Source organism: Schistocerca cancellata, chromosome 1 (assembly GCF_023864275.1).
Source record: "Schistocerca cancellata isolate TAMUIC-IGC-003103 chromosome 1, iqSchCanc2.1, whole genome shotgun sequence".
NCBI lineage: Eukaryota > Metazoa > Arthropoda > Insecta > Orthoptera > Acrididae > Schistocerca > Schistocerca cancellata.
This window is the reverse complement of record NC_064626.1, coordinates 939481947-939503223: the sequence shown is the minus strand read 5'-3', so window position 1 is coordinate 939503223 and position 21277 is coordinate 939481947. Positions and strand designations below refer to the sequence as shown.

The window sequence follows — 21277 nt, the reverse complement described above, 5'->3', positions numbered from 1 at the left end:
CTGACAGAACTGTTAATGGTGGGCAGAACGGTTAACAGCAGGGCTGGCTCAGTGCAGTGGGAGGTGCCATTGGTGCTACAAAACCCCCACTGCATGGGTGGGCGAGCACAGCCAGGTCTGTCTGATCCCTGTAGTGGAAAGGGCAATGAAAAATGAGGTGCGAAGCCCATGATGGTTCTTGTGGCATGCCACGAGTCGACTGTTGGTGTGAATCATGAAGACATGGTAATCATGCCATATGTTGACAACAGCTGGGAGCCAGCAAGCACACCATCCAAAACTTCTGTCCGAGACTGGTGTGCTGTGGGCATCCGTGGTTGATGGCCATGCAGGAGCTTGATAAGACTCTTGACTCCAATTGATGATGTTCTGTAAAAGCATAAAAAATGTGAGGGCCTCCTTGATTGGAAGTCTTTTACATACTTGGGCGTCTGTTTCTTAAATGCTCAGGAAAAGCATTCTGCCTCGCTATTTGACTATGGATGGAAGAGAGGTGAAGTGATGTGTTGAATTACATTATGTGGTTGAAAGTTCTTGAGAGATTGTGCCATAAACTAAGGATCATTGTCCAAAACCAGGGTGCAAAGCAAGCCTCCTATGGAGAACATATCTTGACAGGGCATTGGCAGTTGCCTCTGCCATCGCAGAAGTACAATGAATGACACACGGGAAATGAGAAAAAGCATCAACATTCATTAACCAGAAAGTGTCTAAAAAAAAGGACACATCTGAATCAATGTGTACTCTTTTTCACAAGCCTTTGTAGGGGCCGGCCATGATGAAAAAATAGTGTGAGACACAGCCTACAATCTGAATGCTGGTGGCATACACTGACAAGATGTTGTACGTACTGATTGACAGTGACATGCGAACAATTTTGTGCACCAGATTCCCAGGGACACTGATCTAGTAAGTGGGGGACCTCCCACCATAGGGGCCCTGGAACCACAACGCAGGGAGAATAATGCTGTCTAAGAGGGAGATGCGATGGTGCAGTGCATAAAAATTCTAAAGCAGATCCGATGCCCAGCCAGAAGGACAGGTGGCTATCCGTGTTGTATCATGTTCGACCTGCAAGAGCACCAGATTGTTTGCCATGGCAGCAGCAATACGGGAACTAGTGACAGGGAAACCATCCACTGTGTGCCTCGCTGACCATATCCAGTTGAAAACAAAGCAGTTGCTACTGGTCGAATGAGGGGTCAGGGCCTATGAAGAGCTGGGACAAAAAATCCGTGTTCACAAGTTGTGATATGGGATAAAAATGGGTCTCATTATTATACTAGAACAAGAACAGTAAGCACCTTTGTCTGGTAAGGATGCTGATTTGCCAAACAAGGAATCCAAGGGCTTATGGTTGTTAATTAAATGAAATTTTATATCATACAAGTTCAAACAAAAATTGTTTAAAGCACAGAGAATACCAAGAGCTTCTTTTTCTGCTCGAGAATAAAGTTGCTGAGCTAAGCTGAGTGTTTTCAATGCAAAGACAGTAGGCTTTTCAGAACCATCTAAATGGTGGTGAACCAGGACTGCCCTGAGACATATCCATTACGAGGACCAGATGCTTGCCATGTTGAAAGATTGCAAGACACAACATGGAGTGAAGACTATCCTGGACCTGCACAAAAACACACTCACAAGAGGGAGACCAAATGAAAGGAGCATGTCTCCCTGCGGAGATGTAAGGGGTGGGTGATAGTAGTTGCTTTGGGAATGAACTTGTGGTAGTACAACACCTTTCCTAGGAATGTCTGAAGTCCTGATAGATTATGACAGGGGTCACTACATTTTTAGAACAAAAGAAAGTCTTAAATATTGTTTTTAGAGTAATAGGAGACCTCCTGGCTGCTATATGTCATAAATATTTCATTTTCAGTTTTGAATTATTGTATCTAGATATAGCACAGAATGATGGTGAGGCTTGCACTCTTCATTTTGTCAGTTGTCTGGCCTGCTTTGAAAAAAGTTTGGAGACCTGTGGATTAGACATACAAGGCAAAGCTGTATGCTGGACCATAGAGCACATACTCTGCTGGGGAATTTCATGATGGCTCCAAATAAACAATGGAAAGCTGTAAAAAGTGAGACATGGCAAGATTACATTTGAGACCCACAGCCTGTAGAACAGTAAACAAAGAAGGGAGGTTATGTATGTGGCCCTCCATGGTAGCACCTGTCATGACAGTATCATCAAGGTAGTTGAGGCACTGAGGGATAACTTATATAACTTGTTCAAAAACAGTGAAAGATGGCAGGTGCACTATTGACCCTAAACATTGCCCATTGACGCTGATAGAGCCAAAAGCAAATGTTTTGATATTTTGTCCAACAGAACTTAAAGTTAGGCTCTGGCCAAGTCAATTTTCAAAAAGAATTTACTCCCAGTCAACTTTGTGAACAATTCCTGTGGACAATGTAGGGGTACATGTTTGTGACTGCCTGTGCATCAGTATTGACCTTGAGGTTATCACAGAGCTGGAGTTGACCAGATGGCTTCTCTATAGTCACTAAGGTTGTAGTCCATTCACTTGAGGAAGTGAATCTAATCACTCCTAATGATGATAAGTGCTATGTTTTCAGCTTGACTTGGTCATGTAAAGCTACTGGCACTGGCTGTGCCCAAAAAAAGAGGTGGGCAGGTGGTTTGAGGATGATATGTGCTCCAAAATTTTTTGCACACCGTAACCCTGGGGAAAACAGATCCGAAAACTCAGAACATGTGGAATCCAATTTGTGATAAGGCACTTGGTCTGACACCTGATGTGTCCCATCCATAGTATAAAAGCCAAAAGTAATAGAAGCATCTAAGCTTAACAAATTTTCAGTACTAGCATCATTAGCAGCTAAGTACATAACAGAATGGGCAGCTGAACTGTAAATCATGTCAGGAATATGCTGTTCGTTATAGTTTATCAAGCAATATTTTACATGCACCAACAGTGAGGACCTGTGACTGATGTACATCTGGGAATTGAATAAGGGCACGAAGGCTTCTGTGTCAACTTGTAGGCATAATAGCTGAGCCATCACTTGAACTTCAATAAAAAGTTTGCTCAGATATGCAGCCAACAGCAAATATGATGACAAAGCAGTGTGAATATCACTGTCCATTGATTCCTGCAATGACTCTTGAGGAGGACTGAGATTGACAGTTTGCCTGTGTGTGACCTTTTCTTCTTCTTCTTCTTTTTAACATCACCAAGAGGCCCACCACATGTGGCAGGATGCCTGCTCATGCTGCATTAAATGAGAGGGACTTGAAGGAAATGGCATTTACTGTCCCTGCTGCTGATGGCTTGTTTGTCTGCATCAGCCAAGTTGGCTTCTTTATACTCAGCTATGTCCTTTTTCCCCCAGTGCACTAGGCTGCATGCTTTCAACAATGGTGGCATCACACCAATCTCTAACTGATGGCCTACAGTGTGGGAGACCTTGAATGACTGTGCAATAGTCAACCTCTTCCGACTTAGGGTCCTCAATCTGAAGGGTACGTGGACCTTATCTGAGGCTGAACGAATGATTGCATTGTGGACCATAGTGTCTACATAAGACTCTTGAGATTTAGCAGTAATGACCTGATACTCATGACTGAAGCCTTGAAATCTGACCGCCGAAGCTCGATACGATTGCTGTGGCTGTGTATGACACTGGTAAAATTCAACACAAGCAGTGACTATGTGTGTCTGCTTGTGGTGATAGGAGGACAGAAAATGCTACACATCATCAAAAGATGACAACAAAAAAATCAATTATTGATAATATAATATAGCTAGCTCTGCAGATGACGAAGAAATTGAAGAAATGTATGATGAAATAAAAGAAATTATTCAGATAGTGAAGGGAGACGAAAATTTAATAGTCATGGGTGACTGGAATTCGAGTGTAGGAAAAGGGAGAGAAGGAAACGTAGTAGGTGAATATGGATTGGGGCTAAGAAATGAAAGAGGAAGCCGCCTGGTAGAATTTTGCACAGAGCACAACTTAATCATAGCTAACACTTGGTTTAAGAATCATGATAGAAGGTTGTATACATGGAAGAACCCTGGAGATACTAAAAGGTATCAGATAGATTATATAATGGTAAGACAGAGATTTAGGAACCAGGTTTTAAATTGTAAGACATTTCCAGGGGCAGATGTGGACTCTGACCACAATCTATTGGTTATGACCTGTAGATTAAAACTGAAGAAACTGCAAAAAGGTGGGAATTTAAGGAGATGGGACCTGGATAAAAAGAACCAGAGGTTGTACAGAGTTTCAGGGAGAGCATAAGGGAACAATTGACAGGAATGGGGGAAAGAAATACAGTAGAAGAAGAATGGGTAGCTTTGAGGGATGAAGTAGTGAAGGCAGCAGAGGATCAAGTAGGTAAAAAGACGAGGGCTAGTAGAAATCCTTGGGTAACAGAAGAAATATTGAATTTAATTGATGAAAGGAGAAAATATAAAAATGCAGTAAATGAAGCAGGCAAAAAGGAATACAAACGTCTCAAAAATGAGATCGACAGGAAGTGCAGAATGGCTAAGCAGGGATAGCTAGAGGACAAATGTAAGGATGTAGAGGCTTATCTCACTAGGGGTAAGATAGATACTGCCTACAGGAAAATTAAAGAGACCTTTGGAGATAAGAAAACCACTTGTATGAACATCAAGAGCTCAGATGGAAACCCAGTTCTAAGCAAAGAAGGGAAAGCAGAAAGGTAGAAGGAGTATATTGAGGGTCTATACAAGGGCGATGTACTTGAGGACAATATTTTGGAAATGGAAGAGGATGTAGATGAAGATGAAATGGGAGATACGATACTGTGTGAAGAGTTTGACAGAGCACTGAAAGACCTGAGTCGAAACAAGGCCCCCGGAGTAGACAACATTCCAGTAGAACTACTGACGGCCTTGGGAGAGCCAGTCCTGACAAAACTCTACCATCTGGTGAGCAAGATGTATGAAACAGGCGAAATACCCTCAGACTTCAAGAAGAATATAATCATTCCAATCCCAAAGAAAGCAGGTGTTGACAGATGTGAAAATTACCAAACTATCAGTTTAATAAGCCACAGCTGCAAAATACTAACACGAATTCTTTACAGACGAATGGAAAAACTAGTAGAAGCCGACCTCGGGGAAGATCAGTTTGGATTCCGTAGAAATACTGGAACACGTGAGGCAATACTGACCTTACGACTTATCTTAGAAGAAAGATTAAGGAAAGGCAAACCTATGTTTCTAGCATTTGTAGACTTAGAGAAAGCTTTTGACAATGTTGACTGGAATACTCTCTTTCAACTTCTAAAGGTGGCAGGGGTAAAATACAGGGAGCGAAAGGCTATTTACAATTTGTACAGAAACCAGATGGCTGTTATAAGAGTCGAGGGGCATGAGAGGGAAGCAGCGGTTGGGAAGGGAGTGAGGCAGGGTTGTAGCCTCTCCCCAATGTTATTCAATCTGTACATTGAGCAAGCAGTAAAGGAAACAAAAGAAAAATTTGGAGTAGGTATTAAAATCCATGGAGAAGAAATAAAAACTTTGAGGTTCGCCGATGACATTGTAATTCTGTCAGAGACAGCAATGGACTTGGAAGAGCAGTTGAACAGAATGGATGGTGTCTTGAAGGGAGGATATAAGATGAACATCAACAAAAGCAAAACGAGGATAATGGAATGTAGTCGAATCAAGTCGGGTGATGCTGAGGGTATTAGATTAGGAAATGAGACACTTAAAGTAGGAAAGGAGTTTTGCTATTTGGGGAGCAAAATAACTGATGATGGTCAAAGTAGAGAGGATATAAAATGTAGACTGGCAATGGCAAGGAAAGCGTTTCTGAAGAAGAGAAATTTGTTAACATCGAGTATAGATTTAAGTGTCAGGAAGTCATTTCTGAAAGTATTTGTATGGAGTGTAGCCATGTATGGAAGTGAAACATGGACGGTAAATAGTTTGGACAAGAAGAGAATAGAAGCTTTTGAAATGTGGTGCTACAGAAGAATGCTGAAGATTAGATGGGTAGATCACATAACTAATGAGGAAGTATTGAATAGGATTGGGGAGAAGAGAAGTTTGTGGCACAACTTGACCAGAAGAAGGGAGCGGTTGGTAGGACATGTTCTGAGGCATCAAGGGATCACCAATTTAGTATTGGAAGGCAGTGTGGAGGGTAAAAATCATAGGGGGAGACCAAGAGATGAATACACTAAGCAGATTCAGAAGGATGTAGGTTGCAGTAGGTACTGGGAGATGAAGAAGCTTGCACAGGATAGAGTAGCATGGAGAGCTGCATCAAACCAGTCTCAGGACTGAAGACAACAACAACAACAACATAATATAAATGGACAGATAGAAAAATCTACTCACCAGGCGGCGGTATGGGAACACATACACAAAAGTATTGAACTTTCACAAGCTTTCGGAGCTCATGCACGATGTTTTAGTACTAATCTCTGTCTTGCATATTACCCTGTCTTCCACCCTTAAGCTCTCAGGATTTCAGATCTCATCCAGAGCAGTCCCCAACAATCAGTCTTTCCTTCTCACCCCATCTGGTAAGTCTCCTGTGACCTGGGGCTTTAGCTGAATTTTCTAAACTGCATCCTTCCCCTTTACCACTCTTCCTTCCCCTTCAACTCTTCCACCAGAAGAAAGAGCCACTGGCTTGTGAAAGTTCAATCTTTATGTGTGTGTGTGTGTGTGTGTGTGTGTGTGTGTGTTTTCCCTGCTGCTGCTTGGTGAGAAGATTTTTTATCTGTTCATTTACTTACATCATCAAAAGAAAGTGATGCTGGCACTTGCAGATGAGCTAACTGGCACAGTGATACTAGGAGGTGACTGAAATGAGGGAAAGGAATATAACAGAAGAAGAATGGGTGGCTTTGAGAGATGAAATAGTGGATTCAGCAGAAGATCAAATAGGGGGAAAACAAGTTCTAGAAGGAATCCTTGTATGGCACAGGAGGTACTGAAGGTAACTGACAATAGGAGGAAATATAAAAATGAAGCAAATGAAACTGACATAAGGGAGTACAGTTGTCTGAAAAATAAAATTGACAGGTGATCCAAAATGGCAAAGCAGGAATGGGTAAATGAAAAATAGAAGGCTGTTGAAGCATGCCTAAGTAGGGGAAAAATAGATGCCTCTTGTAGGAAAATAGGAAGGAGAAGGACCTGTGTATTGTGCTAACTGCAAGTTGGCCAGTTGCCAGATGGAGTTGCGGGAAATGGTGGAAGCAAGCCCAATCCCCTCATAGACCACTGCTGCAGGGTGAGGAGCTGTGTGGGGGTTAACAGGCCATGTTTGTCTCCCACAGTGCAGGCATCTTGACCTGTGCTTCATGCTTATGCAAATAGAAGTCATTCACAGAAGTAAAAATCAGTGAAATGTTGTTAATCAAAAGTGAAATTGTCATATGTATTGACATGCGTAATAAAGTTCTTAACTGTAACACTCACATACATGTGTTACAGGGAATTGAAACCATATGAAATAGGATAAAGTACGAAACAGTAACAGAGCAGACAACAACGGCTGCCTCAAACAGTACTGCAAGCTTGATAACATTGGCTGCAACCTAAAACAAATGACTACCAACTGAAGCCTTCTGACTTGGACCAATTTAGATCTAGGGAGCCGATTGGCCAACTTACAGCTAACACACTGTATGAATATCAAGGGCTCAAATAGAAAGTCAGTACTAAACAAAGAAAGGAAAGTTGAAAAATGGATGGAAGGGCTGTACAAGGAAAATGAAAATTGAAGGAAACTTTATAAAAAGGGAAGAGGAGGTAAATGAACATAAGATGAAAAATGCAATACTGTGAGAAGAATTTGACAGAGCACTGGAAACCCCAAGAGGAAACAAGGCCTGTGGAGTATAGACTATTCATCATAAGAACACTCCTGATGTAAACATTATGCTGTGTATTCTTCCACATTTGTTATCACCCCACAGCTTCAGCTGTGTGTAGTCAGGTACAATAATGAATTAATATTTTATGTGGCTGTGTAGCTCACCCGCATTACATAGCAAAGATAACCCAACACACAACACTTTATCAGCACATTTAAACAGGGAAGCAGGTCTATCAAGCCTTTAGTGACAAGAGCAACTGCAGATGATCAGATAGAAGCTTATTTTTTTCTGTTTGACTTTCTGCAACTGAATGTTAATAATTCTTCATTTAATCTGTTTCCAGTTTCTTTATTTTAATGCTTTTTGGAAATGGAACACTGAAATCATTTGCATCAATAGTATTAAAATAAAACATTCAGAAGCACATTAGACCAAACATTACACCTGCAGGTAAATAATAAAAATCAACAAACAGTAGACAAATAATAAAACTTGAAACGCCATTTAAATTTTAAAAGGGATAACTTAATGTGCAGTAATATGCTTCTTAAGGGACCAGGCAGAAACCATATTTTACCTTAAAAATAGCACCAGAAAAATACTTGCATAAACACAGTAATTTATCTGTAAGAGCAATGTATGATTTTAAGAGCACAAGAACGAAAGCATAAGAGCAAAAGAATGTAACACAGTTTTAGCCACTGTCACCTTACACATGGGAAACAAACGAATGAGAACCACCACAATGACTGCCCACCTGATTGTCGAGTAGCTGTTCGGTGGTGGTGGGAGGGGGGGGGGGGCAGGAGACTTCCCACTATTTTCTTCAGTACTCACAAAGGGAGAAGATCTTTGCACCCTTCGGATGTTTCTTCAGAATGACTTCTATGACTGAATGCTCCTGTACAGGAAGATGACCACTTACAAACAGAAGAATGGTGAACAGAGCATTGTCACATAAAGAGGTTGATTTTCCTCCACACACTCCGTTTACTCTCAGGTGTACAACACAAGATGCTATTTCAATAAATATTTTTTAAAAAATTATTTAGAATGAATTCAAACCCACAACCTTGTTTTTAAAAAACAGTTACTATATCCATTAAGCTACCACAGCTCTGTATGTCTGGTGATATTTTTGTAATGATACTGTACCATGCCTCTAAAATTTATTAAAAAGAAAATGAAAACTTAAGAATTTTGGCATTTCATATACAAAGGAGAAATTGAGAAAGTATTTTTAAACCAAGCCAACATGTACCGATCAGAACTACCCATAATATTGTGCACAGAACTGTTCAGAGAAAGTGACTATACACTGTGATTTAAAATAAGAAATACACGGTGTAAGCATTAGCTTACTGATCAGAAAAACCATTGCTGTCTGTTAATGCTTCAGAAAGTCTTAAAGTTTTATCAGCAGTAGTATAACACAAAATATCAAATACATAGTTAGGGTCTACTTCCAATGGCATAACAGCATGTGAATGTGTGCTATGACCACTGAACAATCACTGCATATGTGTTTGCTTACATCAGGATCATTCTTACGATAGTGGATAGCTATCGACCCATCAGCCTTACCACCATTCTTTGAAACTGCTGGAATGTATGGAGTGTCAGCAGTTGGGTTGGGTCCTGGAATCACATGGCATACTGGCTCACCTACGGCCAACATCTGATTGCGGTTTTTTTATTTACGAAAAGCGTATAACACCACCTGGCGACATAATATCATTGCCACATTGTATGAGTGGGGTCTCTGAGGCCCACCCCTGATTTTTATCCAATGACAGCCCCTCAAAATTAATTACATCCTTGGGAGAGCCAGCCAGCCAGGACAAAACTATTCCACCTGGTGTGCAAGATGTATGAGATAGTTAAAATACCCTCAGACTTCAAGAAGGACATAATAATTCTCCTTTCAAAGAAGGCCGGTGCTGTAGGGTCTGAGTACTGCTGAAATATTATTTTAAATATAGTAAGAAAAATTCTAGCAGAATGTAAATACTTCAGCAGTAAAGGAGATCACTTACAGAATAGCAGAAACACTGAGTCACTGACAGGCACCACACAAAAGAGAGAGAGAGAGAAAAAAAAACTTGCTAGTTTTGTGCCTCTAATCCTACCTTAAAAAGAAAAAAAAACTGGCAGAAGCTGACCTGGAGGAAAATCAGTTTGGCTTAAGGAGAAATGCAGGAGCATGTGAGGCAGTAATGACTCCACCGCTTATCTTAGAAAACAGGTTAAAGAATGTCAAAGCTATGTCTATAGCATTTGAAGATTTAAAGAGAGCTTTCCACATTGTTGACTGGAATGAACTCATTGAAATTGTGAAGGTAGTAGGGATAAAATACAGGGAGCGAAAAGCGGTTTACAACTCGTGTGGTAACTAGACTGTAATGATGAGAATCAAAGGACATGAAAGGGAAGCAGTGGCAGAGAACAATATAAGACAGGGATTTAGCCTGTCTCCAGTGTTATTCAGTCTGTACATTGAGTGAACAGTAAAGGAAACCAAGGAGAAATTTGAAAAGGGGATTAAAGTTCAGGGAGAAAACATAAAAACTTGGAGGTTTGCTGATGACATTGTAGTTCTGTCCGAGACAGCAAACAATTTGGAAGAACAGTTGAACAGAATGGATAGATTCTTGGAAGAGGTTATAAGATGAACATCAGCAAAAGTAAAATAAAGATAATCGAAAGTATAATCTGTCGGTAAACTGAAGAGCGAGCGAGCGAGTCCCCATTCTGCCTGCCCAGCTGCGTCGCAAGGTGCTTTTACAGGCTGTTTCACAACGTATTACCGACCCTGCCACAGTGTATGCTTTAAATCTGTGGTGATGCCATGTACAGATATGACCCAGCAGCGTTTATTTTTAGACATATGCGTTAAGACTATTATGAACACAAAAGATGATAGCTTCTTCTGAAAAACAACGTTATAGAGTAAATAATATTAACATAAGAACGGAAGTCAGAATTCTACTACAAACACAGAACCAAATGCCTGTTCATGTGGATGTATGTTCCTCCACTGCTATTCATAACATGGACCCCATATAGTGCAGTCAATCTGTAGAATTTTAAGGTTTGTATTTACTTTGCATTTCTTCTAAAAGGTAGAAGTTTTCTTTGAAGGGCTGCGTTGAAACTTAACAGTTCTTGCAACACAAAGAGTGTTTAAAAAAGGAATGAGAAATTTCTAATTTCATGTGTTATATTAGTCCGTTTTGCACTGCTTTTTTTGTCACTGTCTTCATAACATGTGAAAAGTATCTGTACAATGTTAGGCATATTGGGTATTTATTCTGTTGTCAGCTGTCAAAAAGGTTACATGTGTTTTGGTAGTATCAATGATTATTTGTTTTATATATAAATAAATTAGTAAATCTGTATTAAATTTTGTTATAAGAATGGAATAACATGTATCAAATTTTTAGAAATGTTAAATATTGCTTTTTGTGAGTCTGTTATGAGTAAAACAAGGGCAAAAAGTGGTATAAACATTTCAAAGCAGGCATTAAGGACGGTGGTTTGACAAGCACGGATAGGATTAAAAATGCACAGTTAAGAGACCTAGAAACTATTCCGAAAAAACAGTTCCTAAAGTGTTTCAGGAATTGGAAAAAGCACTGGCATAAGTGTACAGGGTTATTACAAATGATTGAAGCGATTTCACAGCTCTACAATAACTTTATTATTTGAGATATTTTCACAATGCTTTGCACACACATACAAAAACTCAAAAAGTTTTTTTAGGCATTCACAAATGTTCGATATGTGCCCCTTTAGTGATTCGGCAGACATCAAGCCGATAATCAAGTTACTCCCACACTCGGCGCAGCATGTCCCCATCAATGAATTCGAAAGCATCGTTGATGCGAGCTCACAGTTCTGGCACGTTTCTTGGTAGAGGAGGTTTAAACACTGAATCTTTCACATAACCCCACAGAAAGAAATCGCATGGGGTTAAGTCGGGAGAGCGTGGAGGCCATGACATGAATTGCTGATCATGATCTCCACCACGACCGATCCATCGGTTTTCCAATCTCCTGTTTAAGAAATGTCGAACATCATGATGGAAGTGCGGTGGAGCACCATCCTGTTGAAAGATGAAGTCGGCGCTGTCGGTCTCCAGTTGTGGCATGAGCCAATTTTCCAGCATGTCCAGATACACGTGTCCTGTAACGTTTTTTTCGCAGAAGAAAAAGGGGCCGTAAACTTTAAACCGTGAGATTGCACAAAACACGTTAACTTTCGGTGAATTGCGAATTTGCTGCACGAATGCATGAGGATTCTCTACCACCCAGATTCGCACATTGTGTCTGTTCACTTCACCATTAAGAAAAAATGTTGCTTCATCACTAAAAACAAGTTTCGCACTGAACGCATCCTCTTCCATGAGCTGTTGCAACCGCGCCGAAAATTCAAAGTGTTTGACTTTGTCATCGGGTGTCAGGGCTTGTAGCAATTGTAAACGGTAAGGCTTCTGCTTTAGCCTTTTCCGTAAGATTTTCCAAACCGTCGGCTGTGGTACCTTTAGCTCCCTGCTTGCTTTATTCGTAGACTTCCGCAGGCTACGCATGAAACTTGCCCACACGCGTTCAACCGTTTCTTCGCTCACTGCAGGCCGACCTGTTGATTTCCCCTTACAGAGGCATCCAGAAGCTTTAAACTGCACATACCATCGCCGAATGGAGTTAGCAGTTGGTGGATCTTTGTCGAACTTCGTCCTGAAGTGTCGTTGCACTGTTATGACTGACTGATGTGAGTGCATTTCAAGCACGACATACGCTTTCTCGGCTCCTGTCGCCATTTTGTCTCATTGCGCTCTCGAGCGCTCTGGCGGCAGAAACCTGAAGTGCGGCTTCAGCCGAACAAAACTTTGAGTTTTTCTACGTATCTGTAGTGTGTCGTGACCATATGTCAATGAATGGAGCTACAGTGAATGTTTGAAATCACTTCAATCATTTGTAATAGCCCTGTATAGTATGTAATTGGGAACATTTTGAAGAGAATAACATTGCTGTAGATTAACAAATAAAGTTCTTACCAAAAAATAAGTAAGATGTGAATGCACCTCACATGTCAAGCTTTTTACATAGAAGTCCTGAATCGATGTACACGTTTCAAAGGATATTTCAGCAGTGTTTAGAAAAGCTATTGCGCACACGTTTTAAGGAATATGTCTTAGAATCAGGTGAATAGTAAGAGAGATAGAGATTTAGTGACAGAATACATTCAAATGTTGCTGTTCCATAAGCACAAAAGATTTTGTGAGATTGGATCACATTCTATTAGCGAAAAATTAATTAATTTTACCATAAAGTTCTTAAATTATTACTGATTTTGTGCAACTAGTGGTAAAGGTATTTACTGCTTTGGATCACATTTGATTGTGTTTATCTTGGAAAACTGTTTAACACTTTTACTACCATGTAGTACATTTCTAAGAAAAGAAACTTTATGGTGGATGAGCATTGTCAGGCTTGAAAGCATACACAACACATTTTTTAAGAAATTATTCATTGCCTGTTTACATACATCATATTTTAGAGGTCATCATCAACAGTGTCAATGTCATTGTCGTTGTTGTCACTTTTTTTCAAGTTTCATCATGTGTAAGCAGTATGCACTACAGTCATCTCGAGTTATCATTTCAAAATCTGTAACACTTGGGGCAAGTATTTGTATATGCTTTAGGGCCTAGTTGGAGCTTTGTTATGCTCCTTGTTGATATGAAGTGTTGTCCATAACAATAACATAGTTCAATGGCAGATTCGGAATTAATGTAGTCGATATCCAATTTCAAAAATTTCCATAGTTCATTTGCCCATCGTAGTCTCCTGTTGCACATCCCACTTTATAAATTACCTGTGCACTGTGTAAAAACCAATCTTTTGATCCAATATTTACCAGTATAATCATTTTCTTCCACTAAGATTGTCCATAATGCCATCCACATCAGGGTCCTGCCACCATTTTCTGTAAGTAATGTTGTTGTCCACCCAAGTTCCATCAATATAAATGAATTTTCTGCCTAGCTCCCTTAATTTCCTCACTTGGATCAGGTACTTAACAACGCCAGTCAATTAGATCCATTCCGTCTACCAGAATCTTTCATATACTTACAGTTCTTTTCCAGGTAAATCACATTTCACACAGTGTCTTGCGTAAAACATCTTTCTGCCAAAGAAAATGAATTTTTTGTTTCACGGCAGCAAGTAATTTCCGTCATGTTGCCAGTATTTTTTGGTTTATGTAAAAGTCCTCAGTCATTTGTCGAATGACCAGTTTTGTGAAACATTCTATAATGATGGGTTTCCTCCATTATGCGTCCTATTGTTGGGGGGGGGGGGGGGGGGGGGGGCGGCAGCAGACATTTGAATAAATTGCAGCCCTTTGATTGGGACTGGTAATATTAGCCTACAGTTCTTTTTGTGTCGCCTCTTTAACACATGCTATAATAACATTAGAGATGATCGAATGCTCGTTACTCCACAAACAGCTTCTCTTCTTTGTATTCTGCACATTTTCTTGCAATGCAGAGCTATTAGCCATCACTTCCAGATACCGAAGAATATCAGTAAGTATACAAAGTTAACTGACTGACACTAGCAACTAAGCATGAACTACCATGAACAGATATGATGTATATCACTGCACGCCACCTACATCACTAGACAGGTAACGGGCACTGATTTTGTGTGCCCCTGTAGCCGTGGCAGGGTTCTTCCCGGAAAGGCCACTTCCCCCTTCCCCCAAAAAAGCACTGCTCGCTCTTGAGTTTACTGGTAGTCTATAGTTCAGTCAACAGGTGATGGTGAGAGAATTAGATTAGGAAATTAGACACTAAAAGATTAGATGAGTGTTGCTATTCTGGCAGCAAAATAAGTGACGATGACTGAAATAGAGAGGTTAGAAAATGCATACTGGCAACAGCGAGAAAATAATTTCCGGGAAAGGTGGAATTTATTAGCAGCTAATATCAGATTAAGTGTTAGGAAGTCATTTCTGAAGATATTTTTCTGGAATGTAGCCTTCCATGGAAGTGAAAGGTGGATGACTAAGAGTTCCAACAAGAAGAGAATATGTAGAAGTTTTTTAAACATGGTGCTACAGAATAATGCTAAAGATTAGATGGGCTAGAGAAGGTACTGAATTTAATTGGAAGAAAAAATAAATTTATGGCACAACTTTACTAAAAAGAAGGGGACGGTTGTTAGGACACATCCTGAGGCACTGATGATGGAGAGAAGTGTGAGGGTTAAAATTAAAATTTATAGTGGGAGACCAAGACATGAATATAGTAAGTTGATATGGATCTAGATTGCAGCAGTTATTTGAAGTTGAGGTTTACACATAATAAACTAGTGTGAAGAGTTTCAGCAAATCAGTCTTGAAACTAAAGACTACCAACAACAAAACAAAGACAGATCACTGGAAAATTTTGTAATAACATTGTTGATGAACAGCATAACTCATCTCCATGCACTTCCATGGACTCTAACTGCATGGAATTCCAATTTAATTCTTGTTGGACTGAATGATTCTTGTAACCATGTTTTTATTTAAGTAATTTGGTAATATGATTCTACTAAATTTTGTGCATGCAAGTCCCTTGTGCTGAAAGCTGAATCTTTTGTATATTTGACTAGCACTTATGCATTTATCATTTCTGATTGTTGTCAAATGTTTGTTTCATGGTACATAGGTTTTTCGCAATGAGAGTGTCACTCGTTATGGTAAATGGATAAATTACTACTTTATCTCTCTAGTCTAAAGACTTGTTATTGTTATTATATTTCAGTCTTCATCTGCTTCAAGTCTGAGTGGAGGGTTACGACTTACAGGTGACCCTAGCAGGTCTAGTCCTCTTCTGGCGTTTCCCAAATATAATAACTATCTGCTTGATCGCACCAAGTTTGATACCTTTTCAAGAGTTTTTATACCATTAGATCTACTTGGTATAAAGCAGCTTGACGAAGGTAGGTATCTCACACATAGTTCATTAATATAAAATCTTTAAAACAATGACTTTATAGTGTACATTCAAGTACACTAACTACTTGACAGTAATAACTCGTATGTGTGTACCATTTATGAGGCAATTTAGTTGTCAGTTGTAGAGCAAATCCATTTAAGGAAAACATAATTCTATGATGTTTGCTCATGTGCCCAAACAATACAAAAACCACATGCGCATTCATTATAGTGTCGTCTATTCCTACCTTTCCTGTCAGAACAGTAAATTTCTTATTAAATTAATTTTTATTAGTGATTCAAAATTAAATGCAAGTCTTAAGTGGTTACTAATTATATTTATAAGAGAGAAGCAGCATGATACTTAAAACTGTCACAGTGAAAACAGTTGGAGCAGCATTGACAGAGATATAAATTTAAAAATGTGTCTGGATCATTGCTTTTATACTTTCGTACATTGTGATACAAATGAAAACCTAAAAAAGAAGAGCTTTGTACACAGGTGTTGATTAGAGGAGAAAGTGCCCCAAAAGCATAAACAAGAAGAAAACAAAGTTGTAAAACACAACTAATAATGAGCTGAAAAATAATGTCTATTTTGAAGGAAATACACTGCCTGGCACAGAAAGTGAATCATCCAGGAAGGGGGAAGGGGATGAAATGAACATGGGTTGAGATGGTATGTTACATTATTTCTGTGTTTAAAATACAGTCAAATTTACAAAGAACTTGGCTGTATGAGGCTACTTACCAATATGAAGTTGCACTCTTTCGAGTCTGGATGCATGCACTGTTTTGGTTTGGGAGGTTGTCATCAAGCTGTTGTATCCTCTCCTGAGGCAGGCTGGGTCACAACTGCTTTAACTGGTCCTCAATTTCCGGATACTGATTTGCAACAGAGTTGACAACTGAGCTGCCCCACATATGTTTTTTCTGGGGATAGATCTGAGGATCTTTCTGGCAGTGAGAGTACCTCAACATCAAGCAGACATTTTATAGATACATGTACCACATGTGGAGGAGCATTGTCCTGTTAAATAATGGCACCCCAGTATTGTTACATGAGAGGTAACACATGTCTTCAAGACTGATTATTTCCGCAGTGGCCATAACTTCTTTCAAAATCTCGTCCATTATTTTTTCTGCATTGTCATGGTGAGTTTTCAGCTATTGCAAAATTAATTTTATGTGTTGTGAAGCCTTGACTGTGTCTAATTTATGGTCTGCAGAACATGAACCACAGGTTCCATCAAATCCGAATATTTGGCAATTAAAATTATGCTAACAATAAACAGAAAGCCAGAAGCAGCCCATAGTGCTGGTTGAACCATTTCCTCCACTTGATAAGACTTCTAAGGCTTCCATTACAGTGGGAGAATTCTCCTTGAAAAGTCTGACATTTTTGTGTTTCTCACTCCATCTTGTTTCACACATAGATGAAACATTGGGTATAAACTTCCTCTGGAGTACTGATTAACGAAAAAAAAATCTTTGATGTTCCCATGGCATTCCGAATCCCAGGAAGTCTGTTGAGGTCATTGATAGCTGGATTAAGTTTGTGCGAAGGGCATTGAAAGAATAAAACTTGCGTGATTTTTTGTGCAAGATTGCTTGAACATATACGTACTGGCCATTGTCAAACAACCATCAAATCCCAAAACAACACATTTCAATGGGACAAGATTTACTTTCGACAAAAATTTGTCAAAGGTCTGTGCAATGGATTTAGCATCTAGAGCTTTCAGGTAGACAAAGCCAATAAACATTTCTTCGACTTTGTTTGATTCTTCATTGAAATACAGAGTACCAATCGATAATTATTTGCTTCCAGAAATATCAGCTGTTTCATCTGCTAATATGCTGAATGATTCAGCCTTTTTCACATTCACTATAATATTAGCCTTAACATTCTCTACAATATTAGACTTAAGAGAGCATCCTCACATATTTTGATAATTTCATTTTGGATATTAACTGATTGATATCTTGCATTCTTTTTCCCGTTCTCAATATACTGTTTCAGAACTATGTCTCCTGCATCAATCCATTCCTTGTATAACCCTTCAATAACTCCTTAACCATAATGCTTACCTCTAAGAGATATGTCGTAAGTCCCACAAAACATAATGCAAGAAAATATGGATTTAATCATTTTCCTTTCTTCTTCTAAGGTTTTGTGGGAGTATTTGTGAATTTTTACACCCACTGGCCATGTCGTATTGGTCGCAGTCGTTCATTCCAAAATTGGCATCTGGGTCCATCTACAAATCTGTAAAACAAATATTTATATTACAGAATGACACTGAGTAGCGTAGGAAAAGTATGTAAAGCTAATTCTTTTGTGCACTTTGGAGATGTTATTGAATAGCAATTGGCTATCAGATTGTGGGGAAACCAGAAAAGTCAACAATTTCCAAAGTTTTCCCTCTAGACTCCATGACAAACATACCTTTGCAAGTACTGGATTTTGACAAGGCGACACCCACATAATCATTACAAGGTAGAGCATCACTTCCAGGCTTTTGATATAGTTTCCTAGATTGAGAATCTCCTGCTGTAAAATCCAGGTCTTTCTCGTTGTGTACTCCTTCATCCTGCTGATCGCTAACGTTATCCAGCTCCTTGCTATCAATGTTTCTGTCTTCTGTCCTTTTTCTCTTTACTCCTACTACAAAATTATAACAGAAATTTACTATAGCATTGAAGTTTTATTTACCTATTGATAAAATTTGTTAGTTTGCGTACCATAGAGATGATACATTTTTTATTAAGTTTTTATTCAAACTATCTAACATTGTTAATCTGCCATGGCAAAAGAAATCATCTTTGCAAAGAAGTTTTTTTAAAAAGTGATTACAGGTAACAGTTCTGTGTACAATCAGGTTGAAGTTAACATATCTTTTACCTTATACGCCAACATCATTTGTATAAGGTTTTTTTAGATTTATTGGAAAATAGTAAACAGAAAAACTGTACATTACAGCCTAGTATGGTTGAGATATTACGAAAAATAATTTGCACATATAAGTTTTTCCACAGTCACACAAGAATAGATAAACACTTGTTGAGACACTATCTGCTTCAGGGAAGTTGTCATGAATTCATTTGTTTCTGACAGTACAAATGAACAGCGACTGTCATTTAGTTTGTATTACATTATAGCAACATGTATGTTGAGGATGTTTAATGAAATAAATTCACCAGTCAGAACTCGCAAATTGATAACTAAAGCAAAGTGAAATTCAGAAAGCAAACACCAGCATTAAATTTATCATTGTTAAGAAGTTATTTTTAGATTAGTTGCTGAAAAGTGTACTGGCTACTGAATCAGAATCAAATATTGTTCTTTTTTTTTTTTAATTTAGAGAGTTTTCAGAAGTCTTTTTAATTTTATTTTTTAAATTTGATATTTATTCATCTATTTTTATATGAGTGAATAGAGGGAGGTAGTAACAAAAGGCACTGTTGACTCGATTATCAAAGTCTCTAGTTCATCCAGATTTGCGCATCCTTAGCTGTTGATCCAAGAGTAACTCTGTTGAACTGGAATAAGCATTTCCTTAACTGACAATTTTCAAACAACTGTTGAAATATGGAATCGTTAGTAATAAATGTGCAGATTCTCTTTCCCGGTATCTCATCTACTCATATAACTAAAATTGTAATTGGCCTATGTGTATACGTAGGAGATATTTAAGAAAACTTAATATGAACAGTTGTTATAACAGAAATAAACAACAAAACTATTATTTTTAGACTTTTTGCCTGTTGTTCGTATGTTAATAGGAGCATGAAGCAAAAAATAAAAAATCTGGTACATGTTTCATTTTGGTTCATGTTCCATCTTGGTACACAACCTAGAAGCCGAGTCATCGCATTTTTGTCATAAAAGTGTGCACAGCTGCACACCGCAGGACATTGTTACCTGTTGCGAAAAATGAATTTTGCCCGCACAGCAAAGCTTTGGTGGCTGTAGGTCGGGCTGGCACTTTACATGCACAGAAGGTCATAAGAAAAAGCTGGTTAATAATAAATCACAAGACGTTTGAATAAAACCTTCCATCAGCAATAATAGTATGACTCTATTTATAGCACATCTGTTCGGAGGGAAAAGTTTGTATTAGAAACAATTGCTTAAAAACAATCATGTAGGCCTACTAAAGTACCAGTGCGGTGTGACTTCACTGCTCTTTAATTTTCATTAATGGTTAGATCAGGTATCGCCAACATGTTTTGCTGCAGGTCTAAGTCAAGTAAAATGTATCGAGAAATCAGTTGGAATGTCATAGAAACAGTACTTACTTTTCAAACAAAGAATTAGATTTTATTGATTGTAATTACAGAAAGTGTGTTGGTTCCACGCCACAATACATTACTTTTAATTTGGGCTCCACATATAGTACTGACTCTGTGTCCTACTATCCATTTGGTTGTCATTGTAAGTATTCTATAGTCTCATGTATTTATAGAATATAGAATTCCAGTCTAGCTGAAAAATTAAGTCACTGTGTAGGTGCACAATGGGCAAGTTCTTTTTAAGTCAAGAGGTTCCCTCTCTTCCTGTCCATTCTGTATGCACGGATTCGGGTATTGACTTTAACCACAGTAATAAGTTATCTGACATGTTTGTGAGCTGTGAGATACTCTAACTTGTCACCCATTTGTCATTTTATTCACTGCTTTTATATCCGGATTTTAGCTAGAGAGTGAAATTGCTAATTTGTGACAGTATTGTTTAGAGCACAAAAATAAATTAGACCTACTGGTACATGACATCAAAAGGGGTCACCCCTATTTTCTATACCTCCTCCTTACAGATGGTTTAACGCTGCTCTGCTGCTTGTGAGCATCTTAAAGGGCATAACAAAGCCCCAATTTTGAACAGGGTTATAAATATGGTGCCAAAATATTAATGACTATTTTTTGCAAATCAGCAGTATGCAATAGCAGACATTTATATCAACATTACCGTATTTACTCGAATCTAAGCCGCACTCGAATCTAAGCCGCACCTGAAAAATGAGACTCGAAATATAGGAAAAAAAAAAAAAAAATTCCCGAATCTAAGCCGCACCTGAAATTTGAGTCTCGAAATTCAAGGGGAGAGAAAAGTTTTAGGCCGCACCTCCAAATCGAAATAAAGTTGGTCCATTGTAATATGAGACACAATTTAGGTCGAATGAATGACGATACAGCTACAGTAGTTTGGTTCGAGTCGTAAGCTTAGCAGTTAAGCTTTACCACGTAGCCATTGCTATGCGTCAGGCGCTCCGTCCGTATTTATACGGGTACCCTTCCTTTTTCACGTGCTTCGTCTGGTTTGAATAGATTGCTTATTTTGCTTTGATCTGATAAGTGCCGTTTTCTTTGTTATAGGTGTTTGCGTCACTCTTAAGCTGAAAATGCATTACTGCACTGTGTCATGCATTGTTTGTCCAATTCTGATAG

The 21277-nt window shown here is 38.8% G+C and overlaps 1 protein-coding gene across 1 annotated transcript in view; it reads left to right on the top strand.

Moving 5' to 3' along the window:
* LOC126116362 (protocadherin-like wing polarity protein stan) overlaps window positions 1-21277 on the top strand; it is a 365097-nt gene that overhangs the window by 219958 nt on the left and 123862 nt on the right. Inside the window, exon 29 of the mRNA XM_049915035.1 lies at window positions 15657-15834. Coding sequence (XP_049770992.1) covers window positions 15657-15834 — 178 coding nt within the window. The remainder of the gene's footprint in view (window positions 1-15656; window positions 15835-21277) is intronic.